The following is a 22246-nucleotide window of genomic DNA, read 5'->3' as shown; positions in this document are numbered from 1 at the left end:
GGGAGGCCAAGGGGCGCAGGTGAGAAGCACTGGACAGGGAGTCTGGCCTGGGCCCCTGCTCCAGTAGTGCTACCCAGCCTCCATTTCTTCATCTAAAATAAGAGGGACTTCCCTGGTGGTCCAATGGTTAAAAGCCCACCTTGTAATGCAGGCAACGTGGGTCTGATCTCTGATTGGGGAACTAAGATCCCATATGCCACGGAGCAACTACCCCTGCACACCGCAACTCCTGAATCCACACACCACACAACTACAGCATCCACAAACTGCAACTAAGACCTGAGGCAGCTGAACAGATCAACATTTTAAAAAGTAAAAAAGAGAAGAGTAACCTTGTGAGGCACCAGGCCAGGGAGATGTAGACACTGCAATGTTCCTGGATCCACTGGGCTGGCAGTGTCTCTGGCGTATCAAGTCAGGCAGGAACAGGGCCTGATGAGGAAACACAGGGCTAAGGAAAACACTCTCTCCCCTTTCACTTAAGATCTCCTCAGTGGCTCCTCGGCTGTGGGGTGGGGTGGGGACAGGTGTGGTAAGCGTGACCAGTAGGTTGTACTGGTCAACATAGATTTGCTTCATGTTTCCTAAACAGTCAATTTTTCTCTATGTGGAAGTTTTATCTGTATATATATATAAACTTTATTTTTATTTCAAGTCATTTCTTCAAACTTTCAGATGTAGTTTGAGGGAAATCTTCAAAGAAACAAAGGGTTAATGAATGGTTCATAGACTCGCAAAAAAACACTTTGGATGCAAGCTGATTTCTGTATAAATATGGGGCCGATCTTCAGATTGATAGCCTTTCACACCTGCTATTGTCACACTGGCAGGAAATCAAAGGCCATAGTTCATCTCATATTTACAATTACAGCACTTGGTGTAATTACACATTGTTTTATACATCAGAGCAGGACAATAAAGATTATACAGTGTGAGGTCGATGTACAAGGTATTTCCTTAAACAAATGGACTGGTTTGCATTTTATAGATTACATTCTTAAAAACAAAGCAAACCCCCCAAACAACAATTTTACATAGCATGGAAGCAGCTCAGCCTGATGATTAAACTGCCTGACATCCCACTCAACAACTCCAGCAAAAAGATCCCAACTTTCAATGATTCCAAGTAGAAAACAGTGGTGGCAAGTCTAACCACCATCATTCTAACCTCAAACTGACTGCTTTCAGAGGTTTAACTCTGAACCTTCTAGCAACTCTTATACAAGACAGAATCGTCAACGAGATTGTGTTTTTTCCTCCTTATTTTTTATGTGCAACTGCCTCTGCCTATGACAACATCTTCTCCTGTTTTCCTACCCTTGACTGAGGACAGGCCTGGCCCTGGGCTCCGACCCGCCCTGGGAGCCTCTTGTCAATCACTGAGGTTAGAGCAAGCGGGGATTGTGACCCACTGTGTGTCCTCCGAAGACCTGGAGTCCCTGCCAGACGTCACGGGCTGAGCCTCCCGTCCCGGTGAGGAAGGCGGCTGGGTGGGAGGTGCAGCCACCGTGTCAGCCAAGCCCTGGGGCGCCAGTCCCTGCTGCCACGGGACGAGGGAGGGGACCTGGCCGTGGCCTCTGACGCACAAAGCAGCACCTTGTTTACTAGGGGCGGAAAACAGGAAGTCCGCTTCCCCTTCTCCCCAGAGCTCGGCCGGCAGGGAAGCTGTGAGGGTCCCTCGGAACCTCGGTAGCGTCAGTCACAAGACCTGGGTTTCCAGCCGTCGGACTTCCTTGACCACGAGATCAATGTTAATAATTGGGTTAAAGTACAGGGCCCAGTAAAACAGACAGTTGCAAACAAACTGAGGGATGAGGGGCCAGAACATGGCCACAAAAAGCCCCTGTGTCGACACTTTCCAGAAATGGCTCCACATCCTCTGAGGCACGGTCCTGCAAAAGGAAGAGAGGCGTGTGAGAGGTGAGACCGAGGCGCTCAGACCCTGCCTGGGCCTTTCCCTGCCGCAGAGTCTGGCCGCTGGAGCTGCAGGAGACCCTGTTTCCTGTCCCCTGTGCCCGAGACACACCTTTCCTGACCATGTCACCTTCAACTCCTGGGACGGAGCCTGGAGGGGGCCTCCTCAGGGAAATGTCACCAGGTCCCCTCAGGTGAGGCCTTCCCAGCACTGCCCCAACTCCACCCGCTTCTGCACCAAGTCACACTCGTATGTGTTTAATATAACACAGCATATTCTAACTTGTTTATTTATTTGTGGCGGTGTTGGGTCTTCGTTGCTGCGTGGGCTTTTCTCTAGCTGTGGCGAGCATGGGCTCCTCTCTGTGCAGTGCACAGGCTTCTCACTGCAGTGGCTTCTGGTGTTGCAGAGCACAGGCTTTAGGGCGCACGGGCTTCAGTAGTTGGGGTTCCTGGGGTCTAGATCACAGGCTCAATAGTTGTGGCCCACGGGCTTAGCTGCTCCTGGGCATGTGGGATCTTCCTGCTCCTGGGCATGTGGGATCCATGTGGGATCAGGGATTGAACTAGTGTCTGCTGCATTGGTGGGCAGATTCTTTACCACTGGGCCACGAGGGAAGCCTCTTTAATTTAATATTAACATAATATTTTCTTTGCTAGGCTGTAGGCCTTCAGGGTATAAACTATTCTCTTGACCAACACATCTGTGCTGTCCAGCAGAGAAGCAGGGGCACAGGAGAGTTTCAATCAACTGGGCATGAATAAGCAGAGTCACTGAATTGAATACATAACGGAGATTCCTGTCAGGTTCTCACTATTCACCTGATGGGTGAGGCCAAGAAGCCTTCGTGTCACGGGCTATTTCAGGCTAAGAGGGTGCAGGCGTGCTGATACGTTTTGTCTGCCTGCCCAGCAGCCATCCTGTCTCCTGGAAGCATCTTCTGAGTTTGCCTTTGGGGTGTCTCCCTCCCCTGTTCTCTTCCACGTGGCCCATCTAGGGCTGAAGCCAGCCCCTGGATGGCGGGTGAGTGCATGCCTGTGTCTGGACAAGAGAGTCCACAAACCCCTGCAGAGGTTCAGGGGGCCTGTGACCCAGGCAGGGTCCATCAGGGGAAAGGCATGTGAGCCCGAGGCTTTCACAAGCGCTACAGGGAGAGAAGTGTCTCTTTCCTCTAGGGTTCCTAAGCTGTCGGTCTCTACCTGGAGGGATCAAGGGCCCCCGAACGCAGGGGCTGTTGAGGTGAACAGAGTAGAGCTGTGAGAGGGAGAAAGACAGTTGGCCCTAAGAACAGTGTTCGGGTGTCTGGGTCCAGCCACGCAGGAAGCCATCATGGGCATGTCCCTTGGTATGAAAGCCAACCTAGGTTGGTTTCTGCCACTTGCAACCAAGAGTCCTGACTCAGCGATTGTCTAGTCCAACTTTTTCATTTTACACATTAATCCAGAGAAATGATTACTGCCCCAGTTGGTGGCAGAGCAGGGTAAGAACTCATGCCTACAGAATTCCTCCTCATATCTCTTTATGTTCTACCACACTACTTTCCATAAAGCACCCTCTTCTTCTCGCTTGTTTATTCCTCAGTTATTAAACTCCTTCATGTACACCCTACCCTCCAGGAATTATCTGATGTATTACGTGGGGAAAAGGCACCCGGAGGCGCACTTTAACAATGAGCACCATGAGAGCCTCCCCATCCTGAAACAAAGTCGTTTTCCTGTTCACTGCTTAAGCAGTGTTTCTAAACCAGATTGCTGGGTGTCTTATTAGAGTCTGAAAAACACTCCAGAGGACTTCTCCACTTGGCATTTCTTCCCCACTCTCTGTTGCTCCAACCATCTCCAACATAAAAACACACTTACTTCAGTTCACTTCTTGACCAGATCCTCCAGAAGGAGAATAATTCCAGAACTGAGAGTAGCATGGCATTGACGATGAGAAACCGTGACGTCCAGTAATGGACCTCCAGCCAGTCCCAAGCAAACTCAGCAATCAGCTGGTATGGAAGGAAGGAGTACTTGATGAGGAATTCTCGCCACTGCTTCCATGTGGGCTCTCTAAGATCCTTTAGGAGTAAAACACAAGTAAATAAAAGCACATAAAAACAGACACAAAAAATTATGAGGACTGACTTTTACACAAGATATTGTGGTCAGCCCAGAGTTTTATATTTATTAAAACACACACACAGACATACACATCTAACAATCTCAAGTGATATCTCCATCCATCAACTTACCTTGTAATAACTCATCTTACACTAAATAAATGTTACCAAAGAGACTGAACTTCTTACATTGTTATATGATTGTGGAAGCTCAGAAGAAAAAAAAAAAAAAACCTAAGCATGAGATATTAATCAGAAGGTTGAAACGGATAAATATTAACCAGTTTTAAAATGTCTTCAGCACTGCAAGAGCAGCTCAAACAATTTCCCAAATTCAACCTCTCACCTGTGGTGGAATGATCACAGGTCATGGGAAAATTAAACGTGTACCTTTAAAAAGTAATTTTGGGAAAATGAAAAACTTTAATGACAAACTTAGCAGGTAATTTATAACAAGAGTTTTTAAACAACTCATAGGCATTTGGGGCTTTCTTGGTAGCTCAGACTGGTAAAGAATCTGCCTGGAATGTGGGAGACCTGGGTTTGATTCCTGGGTCAGGAAGATTGCTTGCAAAAGGGAATGCCAACCCACTCCAGTATTCTTGCCTGGAGAATCCCTTGGACAGAGGAACCTGGTGGGCTACAGTCCATGGGGTCGCAAACAGTCCGACACAACCGAGCAACCAACACTTTCACTTTCTTTCAAGCACCCAGAGGCCAGTGAAAGCTGAGCAAGACTGTGTACAATGGAGCAGACACTGAGCATCCCAAGAAAAAAGCCAGCCTGATGAGCAGACAGGGATATAGACAGGGCTTGTTACAATGGCAGCTTCAGGGGTTCTCTGTGCTCCCAGTCCAGCAAGGGCAGAGAAGAGCTGAAAATTGGGTAACCGGAGAAACACTGTGCAAAGGGGCTAATGAGCAGGCTTAAAGTGACATCAAGGCTAAAGTCAGTTGGGCAGGCACTTGATCCAAGTGTTTAAAAAAAGGTCTTGGAGATCTGGGAATTCTGTTTCAATATCAGACACAATGATTCCTATACCCATGTGACTTTTGATATAAACAGATCAGAAGGACTGCCCCCAAAAGTACCAATGTAAAGGGCATTACTCTCCAGTGACATAGAGAATCACTCTGAGTCAGTGCAATCAACTATTCTGAAGGAATACAAGAGAGCCGTGGTGGGTAACCAGCCCTGCCAAAGGCCTGGTGGTCAGCTAACAGGATGACTGCCATCCGTGAGCAGGATGGTGGCTTCCTATTCTGAGGCCCACAGGACATACACTAAACCGATTTAGAAGATCCCATTAAGAGATCCATTACCAAGCTGGAGGGCCCATAAATCTAACCCTTGGGCAATCTGGAACTATGCTACCTTATTTTATAACAGAAGCAATACTGTTTTTTTTCCGCCCCTCTAAATATTTCAAGTCTAAAGGGTAACCCCTCTTGATATGCAATGCAGGAAACAACACAGGCTTCTATGAGTGGGGAAGTTCCAGCTCTGTTTTCTTGGTAAGAGCTCTCCTTGCAAAATTCCAGTGAAGACTTGTGCTACTTGCTCTTCCCTGCTAGGCTACAGCCACGTATCCAAATCCATTCCATGATGGACAATTGTGGCGTGATGTCTCTCAACGCCCTCTGCAGACCCACCAGGAGCTTGGATATGATGTCGTCCCCAGAACCGTCTTCTTGCAGAGGACAGATGGTGTGAATGAAGGGCAGGAAGGTGTCGGTGTAGTCAAACAGGTAGAGGTACAGCAGACCGAGGCGCGGGGAGCTCTTGAGGGCGTACAGCAGGAACAGGGACCTCCCGGGGTTCACGGCCTGCAGAGCACAAATATTCATTACAACCACGGCTGCATTCTGCCAACTCACGCTCCTTCTGCAGTCTCACGCCCTCTGCCATGTGGTTTGTGCTAACAATGAATGAATGAATGAATTAGAAGAGCAGGCCAAGAAATTCATCTGATGGGCTACATTATATGAAGATCCAGCCTCTCTCCACGGCTGGGGAGAGGCGGGGGGATGAGAAGCAAGGTCCTAGGCACAGTTAGAAGAACACAACCTTTCAGGAAAGTAAATGAGTGAGTGGGTGGGCATGCTCAGTCCTGTCTGATTCTTTGCAACCCCATGGACAGTAGTCCATCAGCCTTCTCCGTTCATGAGATTATCCCAGCAAGAATATTAGAGTGGGTTGCCATTTCCTCCTTCAGGGTACCTTTCTGATCTAGGGATCGAACCTGTGTCTTCTGCATTGGCAGGTGGATTCTTTACCGCTGAGCCACATGGGAAACCCCAATTAGTGGGCACCACTTAATAAAAATAATCTGAACTACAGTTCTCATGCACAAAATATCTTGTGTTGCACTGTATATAACAGAGAAAAAGTGGAATCTGTGACTTTTGTCCTGAAGTTACAGCAGATATTTAGCCCAGAATTCATACAGCCATTGAGGAATGCAAAGGAGGAGCTTTGGATAATGCTCACGTTAAAACATTAGGTGAAAAAAGTCAGCACTGTTGAAAGCAGGGCCTGACTGGTTCACAGCTGAGATCCTCTTCTAAAAGATCACCTGGCTCACAAGAGACGTCAATACACATTTGTGTGTGTGTGTGTGTGTGTGTGTGTATGTGTGTGTGTGTGTGTGCGCACATGCACGCTCAGTCACTCAGTCTTGTCCTACTTTTTTGCAATTCCATGGACTGTAGCCTGCCAAGCTCGTCTGTCCCTGGGATTTCCCAGACAAGAATACTGGAGTGGGTTGCTATTTCCTTCTCCAGTGGAATTTTTCCAACCCAGGGATCCAACCTGTATCTTCTGCATTGCAGATGGATTCCTTACCACTGAGCCACCTTGGGGAGCCCTATAAACGTAGTTAGAATAATCAAAATGGTTGTTGAGAAGAAACCTCCCATTTAAAGATGTGTTTCAGCCAACAAGTGAAAAAGAAACGAGAGTTATGATATCACCATTTGGCAACCCTTAATGAAAGCAGAGTTTTTTTTTTATATGAACGCAGAGATTTAAACAATCAATGATCGTGGGACGTTATGAGCCTCCTGATGGAAGAAAAGGTGACACCACAGAGAGGCAAGTGCCAAAGTTCAAGATGTCAGAAACCACAGGAGAAAACGATCTGGTTTCTACAACAACTAAGTGCAGGGTAATGAAAAGAAGGAGGCAGAATCTACAGACCGAAAGAGATGTAAGAGATGTGTGTGTGTGCGTGCGTGCACGTGTGCTCAGTCATGTCTGACTCTTTGCAACCCCATGGACTGTAACCCGCCAGGCTCCTGTGTCCATGGAACTTTCCAGGCAAGAATACTGGAGTGGGTTGGCCATTTCCTTCTCCAGGGGATCTTTCCACCCAGGGATCGAACCCATGTCTCTTGCATCTTTGACATGACAACCAACACACAACCCAATATGCAGTTCAATACCAGAAAACCAAACAACCCAATCAAAAAGTCAGAAGAAGACCTAAACAGACATTTCTCCAAAGAAGACATACAGATGGCTAATACACACATGAAAAGATGCTCAACATTGCTCATTATTAGAGAAAAGCAAATTAAAACTATCACCTCACATATCAGAATGGCCATCAGCAAAAAATCTACAAACAATAAATGGTAAAGAGGGTGTGGGGAAAAGGAAACCCTCTTGCACTTTGGTGGGAATGTAAATTGATACAGCCACTGTGTAAGATAGTATGGAGAGTCCTTACAAAACTAGGAATAAAACTACTATATGACCCAACAATCCCACTACTGGGCATACACCCTGAGGAAACCATAATTGAAAGAGACACATGTACCCCAATGTTCACTACAGCACTACTGACAATAGCCAGGACACGGCAGCGACCTAAACGTCTAGTGCCGGATGAATGGATAAAGGTTGTGGTACGTATGTACAATATTACTCAGCCATCATGCAACAGTAATTCAAAAAAATACAGACACCCAGAGCCTATTACATAGAGTGAGGTCAGAAAGAGAAAAACAAGTATCATACATTAATGCATATATATTCAATCTAGAAAGATGGTACTGATGAGTCTATTTGCAGGGCAGCAACAGGGATGCAGACACAGGGAAGAGACTTGTGGACACAGCGGGGGAAGGAGAGAGAGACAAATTGGAAGAGTAACATTGAAACATACACATTACCATGTGCTAAATAAGATAGCCAGTGGGAATTGGCTGTGTGATGCAGGGAGCTCAAGCTGGGGGCTCTGTGACAACCTACAGGGGAGGGATGGGGTGGGAGATGGGAGGGAGGTTCAAGAGGGAGGTGACATTTGTATACCTATTGCTGATTCATGTTGATGTATGGCGGAATCTAACCCAATATTGTAAAGCAATTATCCTCCAATTAAAAAAGAAAAGAATCCAGAAGACCTGAATAGACATTTTTCCAAAGGAGACATAGAGATGGCCGACATGCATGTGAAAAGGCACATCAACATCGCTAATTATCAGAAAAATGGAAATCAAAATCACAATGAGATATCACATCAACCTGTCAGAAAAACCAACATCAAAAAGATAACAAATGCTGGAGAGGGTGTGGAGACCAGGGAAGCCTCGTACATTGTTGGTGGGAATTTATAGTGCTGCAGCCACTGTGGAAAGCAGTATGGAGGTGCCTCAAAAATCTAAAAATAGTCCTTCCATACGATCCAGCAATTGCACTCCTTGGAATATATCTGAAGAAAAAAAAACATTAATTCAGAAAGAAATAGACACCCAATGCTCATAACAGCATTATTTATGGTTGCTAACCTACGGAAACAGCCTAAGTATCCATCAGCAGATGAATGGGTAAAGATGATGTTAATGATATAATATATATGGAATGGAATACTGCTCTTCCGTAAGAATGAAATTTTGCCATTTTCAACAACTTGGATGGACCTGGGGGTATTATGCTTAGTGAAATTAAGTCAGATGCAGGAAACAAATACATATATTTTGACTTATATGTGGAATCTAAAAACTAAAACAAACAAATGACTATAAGAAAACAGAAACCAACTCACAGGTTTAGAGAAACAACAAGTGGTTACCAAGGGGGACAAGGAAGTGGGGAGGGGCAAGATAGGGGTAGGAGATTAAGAGGTACAAAGTACTACATATAAAGGAAGTCAGCCCAAGAACATATTGTAGAGCACAGGCAATATAGCTGATATTTTAATAATTTTAAGTGGGGTATAATCTACAAAAATACTGAATCACTATGTTGTACACCTGAAACTAATATTGTAAATCACGTTTCCTCAATTAAAAAAAAAAGATATAACAACCAAATGTGGACTCTACTTGGACCCTGGCTGGAACAAGTCAACTGGGGAAAAAAAAATATGGGATATTTGTATACTGATAGATTGTTTGATAACATCAGAGGATTATGGGGTGTACACTGTGATATTTTAGTTTTGTTTTTTTAAAAAGTCATTACTTTTTAGAGATTCAGTGAAATATTTACTTCTGAAATAGAACTATCAGATTTTCAAGATAATCAGGAGTAGTAGGAATAGGTATTACTGTGAAATAAACATAGCCACGAGTTACTGTCTTATGGGTGGATGGTAGTTTTGTACTATTATCTTGCTTTTCTATGTATTCAAAATTTTCCATAGTAAAAGTTCAAAAAGTCTAACTTCCGAAAAATATATCTTTATATCTTAACTTAGGTGAGACACAGAAATATGGAAGTAGTTCTTCACTTTAAAGCAGCTTTTCCCAATCTTTTTTGCATTATTACCTCTTAAGGATTCTTTTGAAGACTTTCTCATAAACCTGCCCCTGCCCCAGAAAATGTTAATACCACAGAAATACTGTGTATTTGTTTATGTACTATGGTCTCTGGAGGCACAAGTCATTGCAATACGTAACGCTCTTCACCCCTCCAGAACCAATGGCCATGGGGGCAAAACCACTCTTTTCAGTGTGCGCTCTCTAAAAGAACACAGGTCCCAGAAACGGGGCCTGACGACGTGCAGCCCCACTGTGGTAAGGACGAGAGAAGGGACGAGGACCGGGTTAATGTTTGTAGGTCTGGGGTCAGCTGGGCCAAAATATCCCAACTCTGGGCTCCTCTCTATCAGATGAGGAGGATGAACCAACCTCCCAGCGAGGGGATCATGATGGCAGGGCTACAGAGGGGAGCGAGGCGTCTCTCTCAAGTCGGCCCAGAACAGTGGCACTCAGGAGCAGCTACACTCGGACTCCAGGGTCAAGGGAGTCCTGTCACACAGCCTGTAGTGCGGGCTAAGTCACGTCAGTCGTGTCTGACTCTTTGAGACCCCATGGACTGTAGCCTGCCAGGCTCCTCTGTCCGTGGGATTCTCCAGGCAAGACTACTGGAGTGGGCTGCCATGCCCTCCTCCAGGGGATCTCCCCAACCCAGGGATGGAACCTGTGTCTCCTACATCTCAGGCTTTGGCAGGCAGGTTCTTCTAGCACCACTGGGAAGCCTATATGCACAACATCAAATGACCACCCTTGAGGAGATCTGAAGGAACAAGATTCTGCTTGCCTTTTATACCAGGACGAGAATCCCAATCCCGTTCACTCCAGTTAATATTAAGTTTACTCTGACAGACTCTAAATAGAGGGTCGTAGGACCCAGAAAGGTTCTGTCAGATATTAAAATCCACCACAGAACTAATATTGGCTACAAAAAATCCAGAGTTTGACTGCATTAACAAAACTAATAATTTATGACAAAAGAGAAGTAGGGATTTAAAAAAAAAATTGACAAAGGAACAACAGTAAAAAAAAAAAAAAAAAACACCATAGTAAAACAATAAATCTTCTATCTTAGGACCCCTATCCCCATTCTTCAAAAAATTTGAAACTAGTGCTTTTCAGTTTTAAAGTAATACAGGCACACACTGCTATATTCAAAATGGGGAACCAACAAGGACCTACTTATGGCACATGGAACTCTGCTCAATGCTGTGTGCCAGCCCAGAGCGCAGCGGGGTTTGGGGGAGGATGGATACATGTGTTGTGAAGGGCTGAGTCCCTTTGCTGTTGGCCTGAGACTACTGCAACATTGTTCATGGGCTATTCCCCAATACAAAATATAAAGTTTAAAGTTTGAAAGAAAAAATAAAGTAATACATGCACATAATAAACACAATCTTCTTTTTCAAATGGCACAGAATTGAATTGAATGACAAATACAATTCAGCCTTTGGTCCATGTCGCAATCCCGAGATGAGAACATTGTTAGCAGTCTGCGTATCCTTCCAGAGATTCTCTATGATCCACACAAACATGAAGGTTTTCTAACGTGCTTTTTGTTTTCCGTTAACAATACCACTTGGGCGTCCTTTCTGGTTGGCGCACCCCAGGTCACCTCCTCCTTTGCAGTGGCCACAAGCGGGGCTGAGCTGTATTTACTCAACTTGCTCCTAACAATGGGCACTGAGGTGGTTTTCCATGTGCGACTGCCAGTGATACTGGCGTCAACCTCTTGTTTAATGGTTTCTGTGACGCAAATGTACAGCTCTCACTGATTCTCTGAGGTCACTGGCTGAGAAGGAAAAGGGACCAGGAGGACCAGGGTCGTGCTGGCATCCCCAGTGTGTCCTGCAGGAGCCACAAGTCACTGCAACACATGCCTCATTTCACCCCTCAAGAACCAATGGCGAGGAGCCCAGGAGGCAGGCTGGTGGGTCAGACCACTATGCTGCCTGTGCGCTCAATGCAAAGAAGTGAAATGAAGATCAGAGAGTAAGTACCGCTTAAATTTGAATAGTTTAGTGACAAACTGCTCTCCAGAGAGACAGCGCCAATTTAGGATCCGCAAATATGAGTGCCTCTTTGCTCGTGTTATGATCAAATGTTCTCATCCTTAACAATGTCAGAGTTGAGGATAACACAGGGGGTTGCCTCAGTTCGTACTAGAATTATCAGTGAGCATTACCCCCACCCCTAATCGACTTAACTGGTTATTTGTATTTAATTTTCTCCATGATGTCTTGTTTAGGGTACAGGTCTGTGTATTTCAGATATTCTATGACTAATAAAAAATAGAGTGTTCCTCTTATAGTACGGTACTCCCTACACTCTCCCTGTAAAAGAAAACGAGGTACCCAGCGAAGATCAATTTATCAGAATCGAGTAAAGTTGATGACATGCATTACTTGCGACCCAGTAATCCCATTCCTCAGTGTACAGCACTGAGAAGAAAGAGTGGCCATCAACGGGAGAGTGGACAGATGGTCACGCTGGTGAACAGGGGCCAGAGAGAAAAGCTACTTGCAGAAGCATCAGCTTACTTCATGCCTTTTAGGTTAAGGTTCAAAATCTAGAATGTTGTTCCTACTGCTGTGGAGACACACTGGTGCATAACACAAGTAGGAGAGCAGGCCCAGGAAGGATCCAGTTTGACAGGGGCTTCAGTTGTGTCTGCCATGTCTGCGAGCAGTGGGCAGACAGATAACTGCTATTTCATTCTCAATACTTTTTTTTTTCCATTGAAGAAACAGAGTGTTCACCTTATATTCCCAGAGGTTCTGGGGGGGCTTCACGCCCAGGGCTTTCACGCGCTCCAGCTCCATGAGGATGGCTCTTCGGTGGCTGCTGCTTTCTATGGTATACGGTGCCTTAGAAAATTCTTCCTCTGTCAGAGTTAAAAGCAACCTGGGGGGATAAGGGTGGAAGCAAACTTTTCAGTCAGAATCCACCTTATCAACACAAATACACACTTTGGGCTTGAGGTAAGGCACCTAACACATGAAGTAAGAAGACTAACAGCAAACAAGTGAAAGCTTAACATTTGCCAGGGACTCTCTGGAAACGCTTTGCTATACTGTCACTGACCCATCTACCAATTCTGCAAGGTAGGTGGTATCATGTCCATTCTGTGGGTGAGAAAACTGGCTTAGACAAAAAAATGACTCACCCAAGGCACACTCAGGAGGACCATTTTGCTCCTACTCTTGATCTTTCAGCTATGCGCTCTGACCTTACTATTTTTCAAAGTATATGTGTATGTGTGTGTTTGTGTGTGTGTATAGGGAAAAAAATACCTAGAAGGAAATCCAATGAAATACCATGATAATTAGAGTAGCTGTTTGGGGGTAGTGATTAAAGATGACAGCAGATACATTATCTGTTCCCTTTCATCAGAAAATGTGAAATCACCGCCAGTGATTCCTCATTAAAGTACCCCATAGAGGTTTATTCTCCTTCACTCAGCAATGCCAGTTTAGGAAGCTCTCCTCTAGAAGGAAGACAGTTATGCAAAGTACATTGTATTATTAAGGCAGAGAATTCCAGGAGGGAGCAGGGTGAGGTGGGAGGTGGTGTTACTCTTTACAAAAAGCAGAGTGGGAGCATTTTGCTTCCTCAGTAGAGAGTCAAGTGTTGAAAGTTCAGTTCAAGGGGAAAAACAGAGCAGGGTGGGAGATGGGGTACCAGGCAGGTTACCTGGGGACACCATGTAGACAGCCTAGCAGTGAGGACCACGTGTCTGATTCAAATGGGTTAGAGAGCAGTGGCCTGGTGGTCTAAGTACATCCCTATGTGATCCCTCCAAAGAAGGGAGGGACCCAGTAAAAATGGACAGGGCTCAGGAAGGGGCAGGGAGCTTTGCTGATGGGCAGAAGCAGCCTGCCCCATCGCTCGGCAATGAGTGAGTTCCGCAAACTAATGGCTTCCTCCATTTGCACCAATGCAGTTTGGTACTATCTGGAGCAGAAAAAAAAGGACCACCACAAATGTGTTCGTGGAGGTCGATTAACAGACTCTAGCATATACATGTACATATCAAAACACACATATACATATGTATATATATACATATAAATACAGGTCTGCTTAGAACAATCATATTTTCCATTTAAATAAATAATCCACAGTCCTATGTGTAGAACTGTATAAACATTGAAAAAAATCTGGACAGCTGTCCAGCAAGTGGTTTTTTCCTCAAGAGCAGGATGATGAAGGTATTTCATTTCTAATGTCCTATAGTTCCACATTATTATTTTGAAATAAATCAACATGTTACCCTTATAATTGGGAAGCAACAATTAAGATGTCAACCAATGACATAAAATGGGATGGCTGCTTTAGAAACGTTTAACGGTTCGCTAAAAGGTAAGCACAGAGTTACCTTATGACCCAGCAATTCCGCTCCAAGAGTATTGAGTATTGAAAATACAAGTCCACACAAAAACCTTTATACAAGTGATCACAGCAGCAGTGTTCCTAACAGCCCCCAAATGGAATCAATCCAAATGTCCATCAACTGAAGAATGAATGAAGGAAGGACGGAAATACTCTGAACAGGCAAATCCAGGAGACAGAAAGTAGAATGGCGCTCGCCGGGGGCTGAGAGAGGGGAAAATGAGGACTGACTGCCTTGGGCAGGAGCTTTCTTTTTTGGGGTGATGAGAATGTTCTAAAGCCAGACTGTGGCCATGGCTGCACATATCTGCAAATATATTAAAAACCATGGATTATACACTTCAAATGGGTGAGTTTCAGGGTATGCGGACAGTATCTCAAAACCAGTTTCAGAACTATCAGTGATGCAGCGGCAGATTTTGCTCCTCACCTTCCGTTTACTCTTTCAGATAAAAACCTGTCTCTGTAGAGGGAGGCCCAAGGGCCTAGCTGCTCCAGCCAGAGCACAACTTCCTCCGCTGTCCATCTGGCCACGGCCTTGTGGACCAGGAGGTGCCGCTCGGATTCCCTGCTGCTCCAGTGGTACACCAGAAGGACCACCTGGGGAAAAGCGACAAGGACCTTACTGCACAGAAAGATCAGAGATGCCAGCTTCCGAATACGCGAGCATGGGGCCGGGGAGGGAAGATGCTGGGCTGGGAGGAAACGATGCCAAGTCTGTCGACATGGAAGCCAGGCCACACCACTGCCAACAGGGAGCTGAGGAGCACGACCCTCGGTGGGCTCACCTCTGCTGATTTTCGGGTTGTTGTCGGGGAACAGACAGAAATGGGACTCACTACAAGGCGTCTGGGAGCACTGCACCCTCGACCCCATCAGTTTGGCCAATGTGACTGATCCATGTGCCTTTGCTACTGGAAAATTTGTTAACAATGAGATTTTCGTAGCATGGATAGAACTTCAAAAGAAAGAGAGTCTCTAAGGTTTGAAGTTAGTAAAGTGCTGTGCTCAAGACATGGCCTCGGTTCCAGCCCTAACACCTTTCTACGCCAGTTTCCTCCTCTCTAGAGCAGGAATAATGATGGTGTCTATTGCATAGGCTGTGAAGATGAAATGGGACAAAATTAACAGTTACTGGGTTCTGAATACCGGACTCTGTAGATACGTGTATAGGCAACATCCCAGGTTCCAACTTACACAGTGAATTACCATGTGCGATCACTTAGGAGTATTTCAACAGAACTGACTTCAGTGAAAACCGTGGGACATCCACTTACTGCCACCCCAGTTAAAGCTGTGAGCACTCCGGAGTAGAAACCCCCTCCCCTATGCTGGTTCCCTCGGCCTGTGTGGGGAGCTGAAGGCGTGTGATCATTCCCAAACTTCTGAAAGGCTGCAAGACTCTGGACTATGTCGTTATTCTGCTGAATGTCTTCAAATCGCATTCTAATGGCATCAGGAAATAATTTTTCAACGGCGTCCCTATGAAGAAAAGAGAGAGAGAAAAAAAAGACAGTTAACTAAATACACTTAAAATGTTTTAGAGGACAAAATAACACTGATGTCAACATTTAATAATATACCAAGGATTTCCCTGCTTGTCCAGTGGTTAAGAATCCACCTTCCAATGCGGGGGATGTAAGTTTGAGACAGGGAACCAAGATCCCATAAGCTATGGGGCCACTAAGCCCAGGCACCACAACTAGTGAGCCCACATGTCCCAACGAAGACCTGATGCAGCCAAAAGTAAATAGATATTTTTAAAAATACATATACCAGGATTCAGAAGGAATGGACAAGAAGGTTGGTTATGGCCCTATTGCTAACAACAACAAATCAAAAACATCTACATGTCCATGCTCCCACTGGAAGTAGCTAAACAAAACACAGCATATTTCTACAGAGGAACAATACCTCGTTTTAAAAATAAGTTTACTGGATATCACTGGGTATCAAGATAAATAAATTTAATTCAAACATATTGTTTGAATGAAATAGGAAACTGTGGAAACACAGACCGTACACAACTGACTTAAGAAAATGTTTGCATTTCCTGTTGGCACATAAATGTATAAAAGTATCATAACTGAAACTACTCTGAGAAAAAGGAAGAACTGTAAGATGGGGGGAGGTGGGGTCAAAGGGGTCTTTATCAGCAACGATCTGATTATTAAAAATTAATTCATAAAAAAAGAAAAAAGGTGAAGTTCAGTTGTAAAAGTTAGACCAACCATCAGGCCATGCTATAGGGCTCTTTATGTTCAATTATACACAACTTGAGAACTCCCCCGCCACTCACCAAAGAAAACCCTTCTTCAATTTAAGATTAACCTACATATAAACCAAGATTGACAGGTCAGAGCAAAGTGTTTGAAAATACACTTCCTGTGAAAAAGAGAATGCTGGATTAATGTTTTAACCTTCCTGGTACTCTGTTGATAAGAGAGAAGGCAACAGAAAGGATTTTAGCCTCATAGACCTCCCAGGAACAGGATGAACATTATGAATAGAAAAAGGAAAAAACCCACCATCTAAAGGTCTTATCTGCTGTGTGATGCCACACATGAGAAACTCTATGAATGTAAGTGCAACAGAGTTTAGAAGGGATTATGAAAATCAGCATCACACTAGTTATTCAGAATCATACAGTTAGACCACTTCCTCTATTCTAGGGTGTTCTCAGTGAACACAAATCAGTCAGAAGTATTATGCACCAAGGGTTACAGAAAACGGTCTGGTAACCAGTTTCTTTCTTTCCTTCATTTATAATAAATAATAAACATATCACGGTCACCTGTGAGGAAGGGAATCAGGACTGGCAGGCCTTTGAGTCCCCTGACTCACATGCCAGCGGGCCAAGAGTGACCCCGAGGCAGTGGGCTCCACGTCTCTGGCCTTTCCAGACGTGGCTGCTCCCATTAAGAGAAACCACGCTGTACAAGCCCAGTGAGCTACCCGTACGGACTTGAGCATTACCTGAGGAGAATATTGACTTTGGGGAAACCTTCCCATTTTTCTCTGCATTCTGGACACTCTGTTTTCTTCGAAGAGGCCCACCACAGAGCTAGGCAGTGCCGGCAGAAGCTGTGCCCACAGTTTAAGGTGGTGGGGTTAACCAGGATGTCATAACAGCAGTGGCAGGAGAATTCATTAATGGAAATCTGAGGGCTGGTGCTCTCAAGTGGCTCATTTTTCTCAAGGCTTGCTGCATCCAGATCATTCTGCGGAGACTCCTCCATCTCTTAGCAAATTCTGGAATCCATAGACTTAGAAAATTACAGACTCAGCAGACCGATGCAAGATGACATTAAATCTAGGGGAAAAAGAGAGACAAACAAGAGAAATAGGTCAAATAATTTAGCAGGTGTTTGAGATGACACATATTCTATTAAAGTTCTGATTTTTAAATGTGACAAACTTGGTTTCTAAAAATTTACATTTCGTAAACCACATAAACATCACTAAATTTTTTGACTTACTGTCACACTTTCGAAAATTAGGTAAAGCTAAAGAGTGCAAAGGAAAGTTCAATGGGCTTGGGTGGGGAGAGGCTGGAGAATTCTAGATCCTTCCCTGCTAACGTCCTTGGAAGATTTAATTTCTCTGGCCTCAGTTTTCTCAATGAAATCTGTGACATCCTTTCAATGTACAAACTTTAAATAAACCAGATTCTTGGCCCACTAAAATGTCTCGAGTTGGCAATAACAGATGCACTTCATATAAACAACAGATATTATCCAAACGAATCTGCCTTCCCCTGAGGTAATTATTTAACATCTGACTTCAGAGGCTCCCATAGGGACGGTACCTGGAAGAGAGGCCTGGTTCTCTGAGATGCCCTATGCCAGGCCTACTCGCCTGGGGCTAAACATCCCTCCTCTCTCCCCAAATCAACCCAAACATGCACATCCTGCCTACTGGATCCCGCTAGTTTGGTGTCACAGAAACATGCTAATGTCACTAATAAGCTAATGGCAAAGGACCATTCTCTTCTCATTCTTATCTGGGTCTTAAGGGATTTTTATTGAGAAGCAGTATGATGAGGGCATGGAGTTAGAAGTTCAACTCTCCATCTCTGGGACTAAGGTACCTGGGCTCTCCCAGCCGTATTTCCTCAACTTCACAGTGTCTTACGAGGGTTGTGCTGTGGTAAGCTGCTTCAGTCTTATCCCACACTTTGCAACCCCATGGACTGTAGCCCACCAGGCTCCTCTGTCCATGGGGTTCTCCAGGCAAGAATACTGGAGTGGGTTGCCATTTCCTTCTCCAGGGGATCTTTTCAACTTCAGAGATTGAACCCATGTCTCTTATGTCTCCTGCATTGGCAGGTGGGTTCTTTACCACTAGTGCCATCTAGGAAGCCCTTGTGAGGGTTAGAGATGGTGAACTAGGGTGGTGGATGGTGTAAACAGGGGCGAAAGAAATTATTATTCATATTGCTACTGGAATTAGCATGCACAGACACTGGTGGGATGTTTCTCAATCTATTATTACAGGAAAGAAAGTAAGTTGCTGTCGATCACCCACACTGGTCTCACAGAGAAGGACTCTTCACAGGCACAGTGGTTGAGAACACAGGTCCCAGGGCTGGGCTGCCTGCGTTCTTATCCCGCTCTGCCCTCTGGATTTGAGTCTCAGGTCTCTCATCTATTAATAGGGGTGGTAATAGGGGCTTCCCTGGTGGCTCAGTGGTAAAGGATTGTCTGCAATGCAGGAGATGTAGGTTCGATCCTTGGGACAGGAAGATCCCCTAGAGAAGGAAATGGCAACTCAATCCAGGATTCTTGCCTGGGAAATTCCATGGACTGAGGAGCCAGGTGGGCTAAAATCCATGGGGTCACAGAGTCAGACACGACTTAGCAACTAAACAACAATAAACAACAACAGTGTTGAGCTCATTGGGAGGTTTTGAGAGTTAGGTAAGAGAATGCAATGGAAGTGCCTGGCATGCTGTAAGTAGACCTTAAATGCTAACAACTTCTCTGATTTTCAGGGAATTGTATCACTTTTTACAGGGCACAAATTGTAAATTAAGCATGATAACACTATTCTAAACAAGAAAATCTATAAACACAAGAACACAAACCATGGCCACCATTTGGTGGTCTGCTGCCCGTCTGATCCGCTACAGCTTCCTGAATCCCTAAGAAACAATTCCATCCGAGAAGTATGCTCAGCAAATCAATGACATGCACTGCCTACAGTCAGCATTGGTCAACAGAAAGGGCCCAGTTCTTCTCCATGACAACGCCCAGCAACCAATGCTTCAAAAGTTGAACAAATTGCGCTACGAACTTCTATCTCATTGACCATATTCACCTGAGCTCTTGCCAACCGATTACGGCTTCTTCAAGCATCTCAACAACTTTTTGCAGGGAAAACGTTTCCACAAACCAGCAGGAGGGAAAAAATGCTTTCAAAGAGCTTGTCAAATCCTGAAGCACAGATTTTTATGCTATAGGAATAAACACAGTTATTGCTTGTTGGCAAAATTGGTGTTGATTGTAACGGTTCCTATTTTGATTAATAATGATGCATTTGAGCCTAGTTATAATGATTTAAAATTCACAACTTTAATTAAACCACAATTACGTTTGCACCAACCTAATGTTAGTAGGCTATGGTCTTTCCAGTAGTCATATATGGATGTGAGAGCTGGACCATAAAGGCAGAGAGCTGAAGAGTTGATGCTTTTGAACTGTGGTGTTGGAGAAGACTCTTGAGAGTCCCTTGGACAGCAAGGAGATCAAACCAGTCAATCCTAAAAGAAATCAACTGTGAATACCTTTTGGAAGAACTGATGCTGAAGCTGAAGCTCCAATACTTTGGCCACCTGATGCAAACAGCTGACTCACTGGAAAAGACCCTGATGGAAAAACTGAGGGAAGCAGAGAGGGGAGTGACAGAGGATGAGATGGTTGGATGGCATCACTGATTTAATGGACATGAACTTGGGCAAACTCCACGAGATGGTGAGGAACAGGAAAGCCTGGCATGCTACAGTCCATGGGGTCGAGAAGAATTAGACATGACTTGGTGACAGAACAACATTAGTAGTTGCTTTGTTGGGTGGGAAGAGGATGATTTTTTTGGTTTTGGTTTTCTGTATTTACTAAGCTGTTCTTAATGAAAATGAGGTTATAACTGCAAAAATACAGAGAAAATCATAAAAATAAACCACATTTGCTGATTATTTGTATTTTTTAAAAAACTAACTGAATTTTACTTATTTTTGGCTGCACTGGGTCTGCATTGCTGTGTTTGGGCTTCCCCTAGCTGTGGCAAGAGAGGACTTCCTCGTGCGGTGTGCAGGCTTCTCCCTGTGGTAGCTTCTCTTGTTGCCAAGCTCAGGCTCAAGCTTGGCAGGTATTGTGAGTTTCAGTAGTTGAGGTTCACAGGCTCAAGCTGCCCTGTGGCATGTGGAATCTTCCCAAACCAAGATCGAACCGGTGTCCCCTGCATTGGCAGGCAGATTCTTAACCACTGGACAAGGAAGTCTTATCTGTATTTTTAAGAAACATTTAAACATTTTCTGCTTTTCTCTGGGAAGTCTCTTCAAATTACTTGAGAGAGCTCATATATACAGGTTTTCAGAGAAAGGAATCATGATTTTGTTAAAGCAATTCCTTTATTTGTCCAATACTAATTAAACAACTACCATGTGGACAGAGTTATCCCAGGAAATAATCACTGGACCATTTTGAGCTACTGAGCATCACCAAGGAGCTGGGCACTGGTGGGCACTTGAAGTGCATTCACGAGCACATCGACATTCACTGTCAGAGGCAGGATACAGAGGCTTCTGGTGAGGGCTGCACAGGGGTGAGAAGAGATGGGCCTGATCGGGGTGCTGTCCTTGGTGCTTCCTGGGGAGCAGTGAGTGACACACCTGGAGATACAGGTCTGATACAGAGTCCTGTGTTCCATGCCTGGTTCATGACAGGTGGGCAGATGAGGGCACATAAAGGTTCTGGAGGCAAATGAAATCAGTAAAGCTGTGCTTGAGGAGTGGGCTTCCCTGGTAGTCCAGCTGGTAAAGAATCCACCTGCAATGCAGGAGACCCTGGTTAGATTCCTGGGTCGGGCAGATCCGCTGGAGAAGGGAGAGGCCACTCGTTCCAGTGCTTGAGGATGATAAATCTCATCAGGAAGGTGGGCTGGGCTGGGACAAGGCAGAAGGGAGGTGCTGTTACTTCTGCGACTATGGTGACAAACATGAAAATGCAAAGACAGAGATCAATCTATGAAGAGATATTACAAGAGCTGTTTCTGAGCTTTGGTGACTAGAGAGAATGATCAAAGAGGTTGTCTAGGTTCTAGAACTGGGGAAGTAGGCGGGTCTGCTGATAGAAATGGGTCATGGCAGGGACTTCCCTCGTGGTCCTGTGGTTAACATTCTGCACTCCTGATGCAGAGGGCCCCAGTTCGATTCCTGGTCAGGGAACTAGATTCCACATGCTCCAACTAAGAGCCTGCATGCTGCAACTAAAGCTCTGGCACAACTGAATAAATAATTAAAAAAAAAAAAAATGAGTCCCTGTAAACTAATGGGGCCCAGCTTGAAAAGAAGGTAAGTCGAATTTCGGAAAAGTTGAGTTTGAGGTGATGACAAAATTTCTGCCTAGTGAGCATGTGGAGATATGAAACTGTGGTTGTGAGGTTAGGGTGAGGCCAAGTGTATGGATCTCGAAGTCATTTGAAATGGCAACATATATGGAAATAAATTTCTCCAACCTTTTAAAACTAGAATGTACCAATAATTCTTAGTTTATCAGATCTGAAAGTTATTTCTCATGAGAGAAAATAAGGTAACAAAAGTGTATTTTAAAAGTCATGTTTGGAAAAGCTGAAGTGGCCACTAACTCTGTTTTTTAATTGTCTTCAACAAACTAGAAACTGCACGGACTTTGATTACTTCTTAGGAATTCTGCTCATTTCATTTTACCTTAAATTGAAAAACTGCAAGTTAACAGAGAAAGGGTGCACAACTTAACTGAATTCAACTGATCTTTTCTGCTATTTTTGTATAAGTATTTGGGTTTTTTTCCATTAAAGAAAGCAACAGGAAAGCAAAA

The 22246-nt window shown here is 44.6% G+C and overlaps 1 protein-coding gene across 4 annotated transcripts in view; it reads right to left on the bottom strand.

The window, feature by feature from the left end:
* Window positions 1–761: 761 nt before the first annotated feature.
* Window positions 762–22246, bottom strand: part of BFAR (bifunctional apoptosis regulator) — a 31687-nt gene continuing 10202 nt past the window's right edge. The window contains exons 2-10 of one of the 4 annotated variants that reach the window (XM_019987804.2): window positions 19776–19932; window positions 19491–19626; window positions 17148–17484; window positions 15449–15653; window positions 14602–14771; window positions 12539–12683; window positions 5673–5846; window positions 3775–3977; window positions 762–1892 (exon numbers count right to left, since the gene is read on the bottom strand). In XM_019987804.2, coding sequence (XP_019843363.1) covers window positions 1700–1892; window positions 3775–3977; window positions 5673–5846; window positions 12539–12683; window positions 14602–14771; window positions 15449–15653; window positions 17148–17410 — 1353 coding nt within the window. In that variant the 5' untranslated portion in view covers window positions 17411–17484; window positions 19491–19626; window positions 19776–19932 and the 3' untranslated portion in view covers window positions 762–1699. Of the gene's footprint in view, window positions 1893–3774; window positions 3978–5672; window positions 5847–12538; window positions 12684–14601; window positions 14772–15448; window positions 15654–17147; window positions 17485–19490; window positions 19627–19775; window positions 19933–19956; window positions 19978–22246 lie in introns of those variants that run through there. The other 3 variants (XM_019987803.2, XM_070779702.1, XM_019987801.2) reach the window with 3 other exon arrangements.

Source organism: Bos indicus, chromosome 25, assembly GCF_029378745.1.
Source record: "Bos indicus isolate NIAB-ARS_2022 breed Sahiwal x Tharparkar chromosome 25, NIAB-ARS_B.indTharparkar_mat_pri_1.0, whole genome shotgun sequence".
Classification (NCBI taxonomy): domain Eukaryota; kingdom Metazoa; phylum Chordata; class Mammalia; order Artiodactyla; family Bovidae; genus Bos; species Bos indicus.
This window is presented reverse-complemented; position numbering and strand designations above follow the sequence as displayed.